This window comes from Myripristis murdjan, chromosome 11 (genome assembly GCF_902150065.1).
Source record: "Myripristis murdjan chromosome 11, fMyrMur1.1, whole genome shotgun sequence".
NCBI classification, from domain to species: Eukaryota; Metazoa; Chordata; class Actinopteri; order Holocentriformes; family Holocentridae; genus Myripristis; species Myripristis murdjan.
The window spans coordinates 7,067,965-7,080,659 of NC_043990.1; the positions used below are offsets into that span (position 1 = coordinate 7,067,965).

The 12,695-nt window shown below is 42.5% G+C and overlaps 1 protein-coding gene across 2 annotated transcripts in view; it reads left to right on the plus strand.

The window, feature by feature from the left end:
* Positions 1 to 11,342, plus strand: part of col11a2 (collagen, type XI, alpha 2) — a 54,414-nt gene extending 43,072 nt beyond the window's left edge. For both annotated transcript variants that reach the window (XM_030063917.1, XM_030063918.1), the window contains 25 exons: positions 178 to 285; positions 468 to 575; positions 906 to 959; positions 1,158 to 1,211; positions 1,710 to 1,817; positions 2,167 to 2,220; positions 2,490 to 2,543; positions 3,093 to 3,146; positions 3,271 to 3,324; positions 3,465 to 3,572; positions 4,079 to 4,132; positions 4,289 to 4,342; positions 4,436 to 4,489; positions 4,877 to 4,930; positions 5,146 to 5,253; positions 5,540 to 5,593; positions 5,889 to 6,050; positions 6,243 to 6,296; positions 6,436 to 6,471; positions 6,578 to 6,631; positions 6,734 to 7,019; positions 7,764 to 7,876; positions 8,034 to 8,102; positions 8,281 to 8,517; positions 8,772 to 11,342. In XM_030063917.1, coding sequence (XP_029919777.1) covers positions 178 to 285; positions 468 to 575; positions 906 to 959; positions 1,158 to 1,211; positions 1,710 to 1,817; positions 2,167 to 2,220; positions 2,490 to 2,543; positions 3,093 to 3,146; positions 3,271 to 3,324; positions 3,465 to 3,572; positions 4,079 to 4,132; positions 4,289 to 4,342; positions 4,436 to 4,489; positions 4,877 to 4,930; positions 5,146 to 5,253; positions 5,540 to 5,593; positions 5,889 to 6,050; positions 6,243 to 6,296; positions 6,436 to 6,471; positions 6,578 to 6,631; positions 6,734 to 7,019; positions 7,764 to 7,876; positions 8,034 to 8,102; positions 8,281 to 8,517; positions 8,772 to 8,918 — 2,292 coding nt within the window. In that variant the 3' untranslated portion in view covers positions 8,919 to 11,342. The remainder of the gene's footprint in view (positions 1 to 177; positions 286 to 467; positions 576 to 905; positions 960 to 1,157; positions 1,212 to 1,709; positions 1,818 to 2,166; positions 2,221 to 2,489; positions 2,544 to 3,092; positions 3,147 to 3,270; positions 3,325 to 3,464; positions 3,573 to 4,078; positions 4,133 to 4,288; positions 4,343 to 4,435; positions 4,490 to 4,876; positions 4,931 to 5,145; positions 5,254 to 5,539; positions 5,594 to 5,888; positions 6,051 to 6,242; positions 6,297 to 6,435; positions 6,472 to 6,577; positions 6,632 to 6,733; positions 7,020 to 7,763; positions 7,877 to 8,033; positions 8,103 to 8,280; positions 8,518 to 8,771) is intronic.
* Positions 11,343 to 12,695: the final 1,353 nt, after the last annotated feature.

A 12,695-nucleotide genomic window follows, 5' to 3' on the forward strand; every position in this document is an offset into this window, starting at 1 on the left:
AAATTGACCTATCTCAGTTTGGGATGAAATTCTTAAATTTCTATTTTTGTCTCCTCCAGATCTCATTTTTACATTTATATTATAAATCTATATATCTCAGTCCATTTAACTGGATTGTAAGACTGTCATCTACTTAGCAACCAAGGCAGTAATAAATTTTTTATTTGTCTTTTGTAGGGTTCTCCTGGTGAGAGGGGATCAGCTGGTACTGCTGGACCCATCGGACCCCCCGGTAGACCCGGCCCTCAGGGGCCTCCCGGACCCGCTGGAGAGAAGGGAGTTCCTGTGAGTACCTCAGGACTTATTATCCATAGTCGGGGATTCCATTCAATACTGGAGATAAACAAATCCAAAAATATAAATGTCCATCCTGTTCATTATCATGAAGAAAAAATAGTGGGTGACTCTTCTGACTCTGTGCTCTGCTCTCTCTCCCTCTCTTCCCTCTCTCCCTCTCTCTGTCTAAGGGTGAGAAAGGTCCCATCGGCCCTGCAGGACGTGATGGAGTCCAGGGTCCCGTTGGTCTGCCTGGCCCTGCTGGACCCCCTGGAGTGCCTGGAGAGGATGGAGACAAGGCCAGTAACCCTTCATCCATCCTCCTCACCCTGTTATGAGAAGGCTGCCATTATCTCTATCTCTTATGTCATTCTCTTCAGTTGCTCAATAAGCTCTTGGCAAAAAAGGCAACAATCAGTAAATGCCGTATTTTGTTAAAGCAGTCATTTGCTAAAATGAGTATGAGTTGTTAAAAGTGCTGAATGTAGTTACAACAATGTAGTTTGGGGCAAATCTGGTCAAAACCTTGCATTGCACATCATTCATCAGAGGTGATGGGTATTACTTTCAGTACTTACTTTTGTTTTCTGTCTTCTTTTTTATAACATACTGAAACTCTGTCATTGCAGGGTGAGGTTGGCGAGCACGGCCAGAAGGGAGGCAAGGGAGAAAAAGGAGAGCAGGTGAGTGAAACTAATTTTACATCAAACTGAAAATCAGTTTATAACGGGAAATGTTCCAAGTTTAGTTTGTGGAGAAAAGCTGTCATTTTATAACCAGATGTCCAAACAAACTTTGCTGTCTCTGTTATTATGCGCATGTTTCGTTTTCGTTTTGCTTATGCATTTATTTGTTCACATGTTTATTTGTTTGTTTGTTAGGGTCCTCCTGGTCCACCCGGGCCAATGGGTCCACTTGGTCAACCTGGAGCTCCTGTAAGCAGCAACTTTAACTCTTTAAAGACACAATTAGACACAATTTCGTTTTTTTCAGTGCCAGATGGTTATAGTGCTCTGGATTTATAAACTTAATAGATTTACAGCCGTAATCTGCATGATTCTGAACACACATCACTGTCAGGTTTACTGTCTGCACTTCGCACACATCACTCGTCACTGGACAGTGAATTTTTCCCAGGAAAGAAACACCAGATGCTGAATGTCTAAAACAGCAAAACTAAAAGCTTTCATCAACAGGGTATAGGTTAGATCACTGTTGTCTTATATCGGCCAACAATGGAGAATCAGACAACAAAAACATCTACTTGTATTAAAATGTTGTAGAACATTACATTAACAATTCAACTGTCACTTCAAAGGTTAACCTAAGTTAAACTCAGAAAGTTCAGTCAGTTATCATCATGAAAAATGACAATCATGATGATGGTGTTTTGATGTTCGTCTCCCAGTCTTAACTCTTCTTCTGTGGTGTAGGGTGCTGATGGGGAGCTTGGACCCAGAGGCCAGCAGGGACCATTTGGAGCCAAAGGTGATGAAGGATCCAGAGGATTCCCAGGAGCCCCAGGACCCATCGGACTGCAGGTAGAGAGATCAAAGACCAGCAGAGCCAAAATAGTCATTTCAATGAGAGATTCTCCACTGATACCACGTATGACATGTATTTTCTTGTCCATGTAGATAATGTTACAAGCATTGTGTTCTGTTAGTATTAAACTTGACATTACAGATATTGGTGTATCTGGATGTTGCTGAGGTGCCATGGTGTTGTGTTAGAACAGCCTAAGCACAAATAATTCTTCCTCTGTGTTGGAGACATTTTTTCATTTATTGTCAGTATTTTAGACTTTGGTATAGATATTTAGATGTAGTTTTAGCTGTACTATATTATGTTCCGCTAATTCTATATTTAACTTTTACCTCTAATTTTTAGGGATTGCCAGGACCATCAGGAGAGAAGGGAGAGACTGGAGATGTTGGACCTATGGTGAGCAACTTTTCAGTTTCAGTCCAGTTCACAGATATTAAAATTATTTGTAAACCGAATCCCAACATTTTGTATTATTGTTAGCTCGTTGTCATGTTATTGGTGTCAATTTTTGCATATTTTTCTGTCACTGCTGTCAAAATAACAACAGTGGCTGACTTTTTAATGCTCAAAGCCGAGTTAGTAATCACCCTTAATTACCTGGTCAGCCCCTGTGTGTCTGTTCAGTGAAGATAAACACTAAAGCCTGAACCTGTTTGTGCTTCCAGGGTCCTCCTGGCCCTCCAGGACCCCGCGGCCCTGCCGGACCCAGTGGTGCTGATGTGAGTGTCTTATCTGTTATTTTAAGTTACCATACCATCGGCTACAAGGACCACACAACAGCTGTAACAGAGCTGTTACTGTATGTCCATTGTAACGTGACTGATTGACAGTGCTGTCGTAATGTGTTACATTGTTACTTTTTTATTTTCTGATTCCTTTTTTGTTGTATCTAATAACATAACATGTTACTACTACAGCTCTGATAAGCTGTCAGCTGTAAGCTGTTACATTCTTGCTGAAAAAATGAAAAGTAACTTTATTTAATAAAAATGACATTGGCTCACTGTCTTAACAAAGAGCTATTGTGTCTCGAGTTAATAGTGTAACTTTGTAATGTAACTAGTTCTTATTAAGGGAAATAATGAAATAAAGTACTTAATTACTACCTAATTACTACTTATTTTTAATATGGAGGTAATATCATAGATCATCTGTCTTAGAAAACTTTCATACTTTGATTATATTAATACTTTAAAAGAGCTGTAATCATGTTGATAATCACTTTTATGTATCTGATTATGTGTTTTAATCCAGTTTGTCTTTTTCAGGGTCCTCAAGGTCCTCCTGGTGGTTTGGGTAATCCTGGACCCATTGGAGAGAAGGTGCTGAGATAAAGATGTTTACTCTTGTGTTTAAGCGTCTCTGCATGAGTGTGAGGCCACTCAGAGAAATAATATTTTTTTCAGTTTGTCCTGAGCGCTGACAGAAATAATGTTTGCTTGACAGGGAGAGCCTGGTGAGGCTGGACCACCCGGAATTGGAGGAGAGCCAGGAAAGAAGGTGAGGAGCTGAGAGTCCTTCCCGGAGACCGTGTTGGACAAGATATCAAGGAATCTCCCCTCTGTGGGCAGGAGACTCAGTTTCAGCTGACGGGCTGAAGTCAGCCGTGAGTAACTGACAGTTTTATGATCCGCTGGCAGGGTCCTCGAGGAGAGCGAGGAGAGAAGGGAGAGGCAGGACAACCTGGAACTGCTGGACCCGCCGGAGGACGAGGGCGGCCCGGAGACGACGGACCCAAAGGAAACCCTGTACGGCACACACCTGAACACACACACACACACACGCACACACACACACACTCATATATAACAACATCAGGAGAGCTCATGAATCTAAAACTTTAGACTCCACTGCAAAGAGTACAATCACTCCTGTGGTTTCTTTTTTTCTATTCTCTCCTTTGTAATAATTCTGTAAACATTAATCCAGCTGACAGTTCAATCTGCCAATCTGTGACACTTCTCTCAAGATCTTGATAACAGTCCACTTAGGCATCATATTTGTAGATGTGGGTATGAAGTCAAATGAGGACCGAATTATTCTTAAACAACTTCACAGAGAAATGGCACATAAATATGGACGAAAACGAGAGAAAAAACTAAATGATGTGTGTGTTTGTATGTGTGTGTGTGTGTGTGTGTGTGTGTGTGTGTGTGTGTATCATACATGGACTTGTGTTGTGTTAAAGAAAAACACATTTATGTGATGATGTCTGAGTTTGATGTCTGAGGTGTGTTGTGCTCTCCGTCTCAAGGGCCCTGTTGGTTTCCCCGGTGATCCTGGTCCTCCTGGTGAGCTTGGACCCAGAGTGAGTATCCTACCCATTTTATTCCCATCATGCATTTTTCCCAGTGTCTGAAACTAAGTATTTTAGATGAATCAGATTTCTCCCTATGTCATATACCGAAATCAAATCACTGGCCCCCAAAACAAACTCTGTAACCTTCTTCCTGTTTGCCCTCAGGGCCAAGATGGAGCAAAGGGAGAGAGAGGAGAGGATGGTGAACAAGGAGAAGCTGTAAGTAACAACCTAATACAAAGCAGAAATGTTAACTTATTGTAAAATGTCTTTGTTTTGAACCTGTCTTGTCTTGTCTCTTGCTCACTGCAGGGCTCACCTGGACCCACTGGTGAGAACGGACCTCCCGGCCCCCCTGGAAAGAGGGTAAGGTCACCCCGTTTATCTTAGGGTCTCCTCATGCCACCAAAAGGCACCTGTGGCACACTGTTTGCCATGGTTGATTTCTCCCATCATGCATCTGTTCTGAACCATTCCTAGTTTAGCAGTGGTCAAAACGGTCTACTCTATCGTTAAGTAGGAATGAGTCGTATGTGAATATTAATACTGGGAGATTTCAAACAACCTTTTTTGTGTGCTCTGAGAATTGAAAAGAAAACTATTTTTTTAGTCACAAATGACGACAAATGACTTATGTTTGCTGTACAACCCAAACATAACTACTAAGACAGAATATAATGTAAAGTTATAAGATCATAGAATATGAAATGTTGTTTTTTTGAACATGCTGATGAAATGGGTTGTGTTTTCCAGGGTCCTGCTGGAACGAGAGGACCTGAGGGACGTCAGGGAGAGAAGGGATCCAAGGTGACTTTTTACAGTAGATTGTCATTGTTGTATCTGCATTTTAGTCCACTGTCAAATCCCAGCAGCTGAAGCTTCTTTAAAGCTCCATTTTTTGTCTTAAGTAACAGTGATACATAATTATACTACAGTAACATGATTTTCACATACACAAGGTTTTTATTCTGGTTTATTCTGGCTTAATAAACTTATTTCTTGTAATTATCATTGCCTATTAGGGCGACCCAGGTGCTCTCGGACCCCCAGGAAAGACCGGCCCCGTCGGCCCCCAGGGTCAGCCAGGAAAACCAGGAACAGAGGGTCTCAGAGGACTCCCAGGATCAGTGGTCAGTACTTACACTAATTATGATTTATAATTATGACTCTTTAGTTCTGTGGCGGGTAATGCAAATACCAGCGAATCCATTTCATTAAAAATGATCAGGTTAATTTCAAAAGCACAGAACGACATAACTACTTTTTTTGCTCTGTTGTCTATTCTTCTCACAATCAAGGAAACCATGAGAATGAGATTTTAACAGCTTCCCCAAACATTAGTGTTGAATATATGCATACATGGTATTTGGTGGATGCTGTATTGGAAACTAATGTGTTTTTTGATGTGTGTTTCAGGGTGAGCAAGGATCTCCAGGCCCTGCCGGACAGAAGGGACCACCTGGACCTATTGTAAGACAACAATACCTTTTTGTTTTCATGCAGACATCTACTCTGCACTATTGTGTACAGTTTGCATTTGCAGTATGACGTGAATTCATTAAAATCTACTGATTTGTAATGTCCTTGGTGATTTTCTTGCTTTTTTCCCTCCTGTCTCTTCTTCATCTCTACCTTAATACCCCGCCTCCTCTTGTAATTGTCCTCTCATGCTCACCTGTCTTCCTTTTCCTTTCATCCATTCCATCTCTCCTCATCTCCTCACTGTCCTCCTCCCCTCTTCCTCCTTTTTTTCCTCTTCCTGCAGGGACCTGCTGGTTTGCCCGGCCTGCGCGGAGATCCTGGTTCCAAGGGAGAGAAGGGCCACCCAGGTCTTATCGGTCTCATCGGACCTCCAGGAGAGCAGGGAGAGAAGGGAGACCGAGGTCTGCCTGGGCCTCAGGGATCCAACGGACCCAAGGGAGAGACTGTGAGTTAGGCTTCACCCTGCTGAGTAATTAATATACTCTCACCCTCATCCTATTGCTGGTGATGTTCTTAACCTCAGTGGCTCACATTGAGTGTCACAATAGAATACAACAAAAAAAGAGCAGCCAACAGGTTTCATCCCCCGAGTGTTATGTGGTTGTCATCTTTGACCGTTTTGTCTCGTGTGCTGTAGGGAATGGCCGGAGCCACTGGACCCATCGGCCCTGCTGGTCCTGCTGGTCTGCCTGTGAGTGCCTTTATCCTCCTATCACATGCTGCCATACTCACTTTTCTCTCCTGGGTCTGTTCCCAAGCTGTCTGTGACTAACAGTGAAGCATCATTTACTGTGAAGCATCAACAAACTAAAGCTTCATATTCTCCACAGGGTCCTCAAGGTATCAAGGGAGCTAAGGGTGCTACTGTAAGTATACCTTCACAGTTTTTGGACCATAATATGAGTGACATTATGCACAACAAAATGCTGCTGTAATGTTTGTTCAACCTCTCTCTTTCCTTCCTGTGTTTAGGGAGGAGCCGGTCCCAAGGGAGAGAAGGGTGTACAAGGACCTCCTGGACCCCCTGTAAGTACCTTTCTTTAGAAACCAGAACTTATTATCTGAGCTATGTTGCTCTTGTTAACAACATCAGCTAAATTATTACAAAATGTAACCGTTGTTCCCCAGGGTCCACCAGGCGATGTCATCCAGCCCCTACCCATCCAGAGGAGTCCCAAGTCCAAGCGCTCCATCGACGCCAGCAAGCTGCTTTCTGAGTCCGACATGGAGATGCCCGCATCCGACGCCACCGGCAACGAGTTCCTGATGGGCAGCGAGGGAATGGAGGAGATCTTTGGCTCACTCAACTCACTTCGCCAGGAGATCGAGACAATTCGTTTCCCTCTGGGCACCCAGGACAGTCCCGCCCGCACCTGCCAGGACCTACACCTCAGCCAGCCCGACTACAAAGACGGTAGGAGGCCCATTTGATGGACATAGACTTCATTAGGGATCATTTTTTGAATTAAAATTAGATTTTCCTCTGCCTTCATGTTTTCCTCTCCATCATTTTCCACTCTTTCATTCTCCTCCCCCTCCTGTTCTTCTTGGTTTTCATGAAAACTGAATCTGTTCGCAGCTAATCTCAGAAACCACTCGGCCAATCAGCCTAAATTTTTTGCGCACAGTCATGATTGCATGATGAGGAACATCTTGTGGTTGTGGTGATTCAAAACCTCTGGAAAATGTTTATTCTCACTACTTCTGCTCCCTCTCTTCATTCCCTGTCTAGCTCACTCGACCATCTCAGCTCTCTCCCTTTCTCTCTTTGCATACTACTGGGCCTATCAGCCTACTAGGCCTAATCTTTCTATCCTATTGTCGCCATATTTGTTCTGATTGCTGGTGAAAAAATCCAGGACATGTGTTGTGTTTTTCGGGCAAGTTTGTAAAACACACTTCTGGCAAAGAGCCAGAGATGGAACAAGAAAAAGCTAAACTTGCAAGGCTTTGGAAGTTTTAATGGTATATTTTCTCTGCTGTACTGTATTATATTTGAATCATTCAACAGTACAATAGGCTAATGAGTCTCTCTTGAGTTTTGTGCTTAGTCCAGAAAATTGGTGATAAACCAGGTGGAGATCTGTACTCTACTGAGTGCACTCTTCTAGTTTACACGTGTTTTCAATCTTGTCTGATCTCTGTTTTGCCCCTACAGGAGAGTACTGGATTGACCCCAACCAGGGCTGCTCCAGAGACTCTTTCAAGGTCTTCTGTAACTTTACAAATGGAGCAGAGACCTGCCTGTATCCCAGCACCAGCATCAACACGGTGAGTCCACTGAGTCTGCAGCACTGGGACACATAGGATGGAAACATTCAGCTAAATTGTAATTATTTATTGCAAAACAATGAACTGAACTAATGGAGCAAATTCATGAAGTTCCCCTCCATTTCTATCCATAAAATCTGTATGCTTGTGATGGCAGGTGAAGATGAGCTCTTGGGACAAAGAGACTCCAGGATCTTGGTACAGCCAGTTTGCCACCGGCAGCAAGGTTAGTAGCTTTTTGAGATGTGAAGGATGATTGTGAAATGTTGTATTTTACCAAATTCTCATTCTTACCTTATATCTTCTCTCATTCTCTAACTTCATCTTCCACTCTCTCATCCTTCACCTCCCTTCTTTTTTCCTCATCAATTCTTTCCTCTTCCCCCTCCTCCTCCTTCTCTCAGTTCTCCTACGTGGACTCTACCGGTGAGCCCGTGGGTGTGGTCCAGCTGGGCTTCCTGCGTCTCCTGAGCGTCCAGGCCCGCCAGAACCTGACCTACCACTGCCACCGCTCGGTGGCCTGGGCCGACCGCACCGCCAAGAACAACTACAAGAGGGCGCTGCACCTCCAGGGCGCCAATGACGAGGAGCTGAGCTACGAGACCAGCCCTTACATCAAAGCCCTGGTCGACGGCTGCTCTGTGAGTCGGGGAGACACACACACACACACACACACACACACAGAGACACGTTTGAGACAGGTTTAATGAGTGCAATTTAAAGATGTGGGCAAATGTATTTAGTTTCATACTCGTACTATTGAGTACTTACTGATACAGAGGAACCACACAACTGTAATTTTGGTGGTTCTCCTTAACCTGAAATTTTCATGGTTCTCTCTTTCTCTTTCTCTCTCTCTCTTTCTCTCTCTCCCTCTCTCTCTCTCTCTCTGCAGTATCGCAAGGGCTTCGACAGGACAGTCCTGGAGGTCAACACACCACAGGTGGAGCACCTTCCTCTGCTGGATATCAAGGTTTCAGACTTTGGGGAGAGCAACCAGCAGTTTGGCTTTGAAGTGGGACCTGTCTGTTTCCAAGGCTAAACACACACATACACACACATACACATACACACACACACATACACCATGCTGAAAATAAAAAAAACACACACAGACACACATACTCATGCACTTAGAGACACACTTAGACATGATAACCATACATGCCCAGTAATTTGTAAATTAACTTGTAAATGATATGAAATACACACAAACACACACACACACACACACACACACACACACACACACACACACACACACACACATACACAATCACTTATACACACACAAATGCTGTTGTGAGACAAACAAGCACTCACATCACGTACATGCCCGGGGAAAGCGACATCCTCCCGTCAACAAAGTACAGAGAAGACAAATAAAAATGTAGAGCACTCTCGCCAAGAGGAGACCCTCGACTGAGCGAACAGCCGCGAGAAAGGGAAGAAAACAAAAAGGAGAGAGGGAGCATTCTTTGGAGTAAAACAGTGTTCTTCTACCAACAAGGGAAAGAGCCAGCAGCTCAGCGCCAGAAGCCCCCATCTGCGATCCCCCTCTCACTCCTCTCTCCTCACCGCTGTCTCTCTTTTTTCCACTCAGCTCACCTGCTCTACCTCCCCCCTCTTTCCCCCCAAAAAAGGCCCACACTCTGACACCTAAAAGTGCATTGTTCCTAACGCCTTTGTCCCACGTTCACCCTGCGAGCAGCATGGTCTGTGTGTCATGGTACGGTGTCTGTGTAATGGTTTACAGCTACCAAGTTTTTAACAGTCATGCTTTTGTCTTTCTTGTGTCATTTTGATGAGTTTATATAGCGTATTGGGTCGCATTTATTGAAAATAAACCCAAAATCTCAATAAAACTACTTTAGAGCTTACCATCAACTCCAACCATCGTTTCTGAGACATTTATTCCATTAGTCTCTAAAGTAAAGGCTGTAGACAAATTGGGAAGCTATGAATGGCCAGAGTCAACTTTTCATCCACTCCTACAAGGCCTAACTCTTTCTAATGAAAGGAAAACTATAGGGAATTGCAGGAAGAGCAGAAATCCCATTGGCTGTTGTCAACCGTGGTCAAATTGTCTTGGTCTGCAAAAACTTGTTGCTTGTCTGCACATCAGCTGAGTTTCTGTGGTTGCTCAGATCTGTAAGAAGTGAATAAACATCTGGTGACACATTCATCATGTTGCTCCCAGAGTGAACACAGAGAAACTCTCAGCTTTGAATTAAACCAAAGAAAACTGATCCATAGAGGGAACAGAACAGTCGATACCAGCTGAGTTTTGCGTGTTAGACTGACTTGTATTGTGTTGTTGTGCTGCCACCAAGTGAATCTTCTACTCATCATTTCCTCATCATAATAACTACCATGCAGTTTTAATAAACTCCCCATGAATGTGACTCACAACTATCAGCTCAACTCAACCTGATGAGTAGAATCTTCCTGGTGCGGTGCATTGTGGTTAATGGAGTTTGAAACCAGTGTCAAGTAGGCTTTATTGCTTTTAGGCTGTGGAAAACCTTTCCTCAGTCCTGAGAGCAATAGAAACTCTCTTTGAAGTTTTACGACCATTAACGTAAGGAAAAAAATGTTGCATGCTGTGGGACAGGATAGAGGATATGTCGATGCCGAGATCAGTGAATCCAAAAGCCATTAACTTTGTAAACTGTACTGAGCTTGATGTTGATGTTTTACAACTGTCACCGCTGCCTTTGAAAGGGCCAATTGTTTAAAAATCATGGATCAACTAACTAGGCCGCCAGGGTTGCTACCACACACCAGTCGAGTACTGACTGGGTACTTCGATTATTGTTTTCCACGCAGAACACATTTTCTGATCTTCCATCAAGCACAGAACGTGATCAGGGTTTTAATATGTATATGAGTTTCCAAGTTCTCTCTCTCTCTTATTTCCTACAACCGTGAATAAATGCATGCTTTATTGAAAAAAAAAATGTGTGGCAAGGTGCTAATTATACCAAAGCATAAAAAGTTTTATTATTCACTTTGAATCCTCCATTTTCTTTAGTCTCTTACAATCTCATGAAGCTTTTACTGGGGAAATTGTGCATTACATTCCATTTGTACAGAAATAGTGATATTCTATTGTATTTATTTAAAACAAACAGGGTGCTTTGAGATTAAAACAAAACGACCACCAAATATTCCAGTCGAATGTGGTATATTTCATTTGTATTTATTTGTGTAGCTCTCACTTGAAGGTCAAGTGAAACGAGTGAAATACATATTAAACTCAACTGCCAGCCTGACTTACAGAACTTCTGTGCACGCCCTTTCGGTCTATGCATGATGTCAAAGTGAAACTCATTTTGTACAACCAAAGAATCTGTGGCCATATTTTACTGTAATATCCCTTTTAGTGTTTTTCATCAACTGTACTGTGCTGTTAAATTTTTTGCTTCCATTGTAATGATTAAATGGTGACTCTCCAGTGCTGTCACATTTCATTGTCGTTGCTGCTGTTTGACTTCGCTGGGGCCGGGTTAACGCGATGGTTTCAGGGGGTTTGGTTCTCCTTGACCAGGCCTAAAGCTGAACTCTCTTTAATCTATATTTACACACTATTTTCTGATTTTTTATGTTCACTGGTGAGACACAATTAGTGGGAGTTCCAATCTGGGAGACCACAGCGGCTAGGAGAAAGCTTGTGGGAGGGAGGGGACAATTCTCTCAGCCACCAAGGAATGAAATGTGGTTAATAAGGTATTGTTTGTGGGTATAATGTGGCTGTGGGGTGATGTCCTATTAGGGGTTTGGATTTATTTGTTTGTCTTTCATTTGTTTGGTTTGATATAGCAGGGAAATGGGGTTGGATGACCAAAACGTACATTCAAAACAAGCTGTCCTTGAGATTCTCCAGAGAGAATGACCTCGACTATACGTTTGTTTTTATTGTGTTGAACAAGTGTTTCAACAAAAAATATGGTGCTGAAAAGAGAAAAAGTATTATTTTATAATGTGTGTAAGTAATTTTTTTAATTCTTGTTTCTGTAATATATAATCTTTTTAAAAAGAGCTGTTTGACTCTTGTTTTTCTTCCAAGCCCTTATCCCTGGTTGCTCCTCCTGTAGTACTCCCAAGTAGCCGCAAGGTGTCGCTGTTTCTCCTTTCTATCATAAAGCGTGGTTTATAGGCTGGGAGCAGGTTAGTTTGTTGCTTTCTCCTGTTTTTTTGTGTGGCACTTTGGAGAAGATATTTCAGAAAACACACATTTTGTAGTCTATATGTGTCTTTTGTTTTTATATTAAGTAGTTATGATGAATCTAAATTCGTGATATAGCATGTTGGCACAACCCCCTCCTTTTTATGTCTTAAGTTTCTGTTCCCTCCACAAATAGCCTACTCTTACTGAAAATTCAGATTTTGCCAAACTGGAAAGTATATTTCAAATGCAGCTTTATGGCTCACTAGCTGATTTGCATTGTTGATGTGTTCATATGAACTTGCCTCTCCTAAAATGTTGGCTACACACTCAGGCGTATTTCTGTTATAAAGAACAACAGCGACATCTTGTGGCCATTAGGGTTTCCTTCCCTCGTCGGTTTCTCGCGATGTGTACGGATATAAATAATAATCAGCATAGGCTAATATTAGTAGTAATATAATCAAGCAAAACAAATGTCATCATTATAATACAACTTGGGTTAAATTCAAAATTGAATTTGAAATCTTGTGCATTGTATGCATGTGTTCATCTGGTTAAAAGACAAACTCCATCTTACTGATGTGTTGCTTTTGTTTGACCTCCAAAGGCTTGTTTTGGTAGCAATACAGTAACCCATCATGAGGCTGT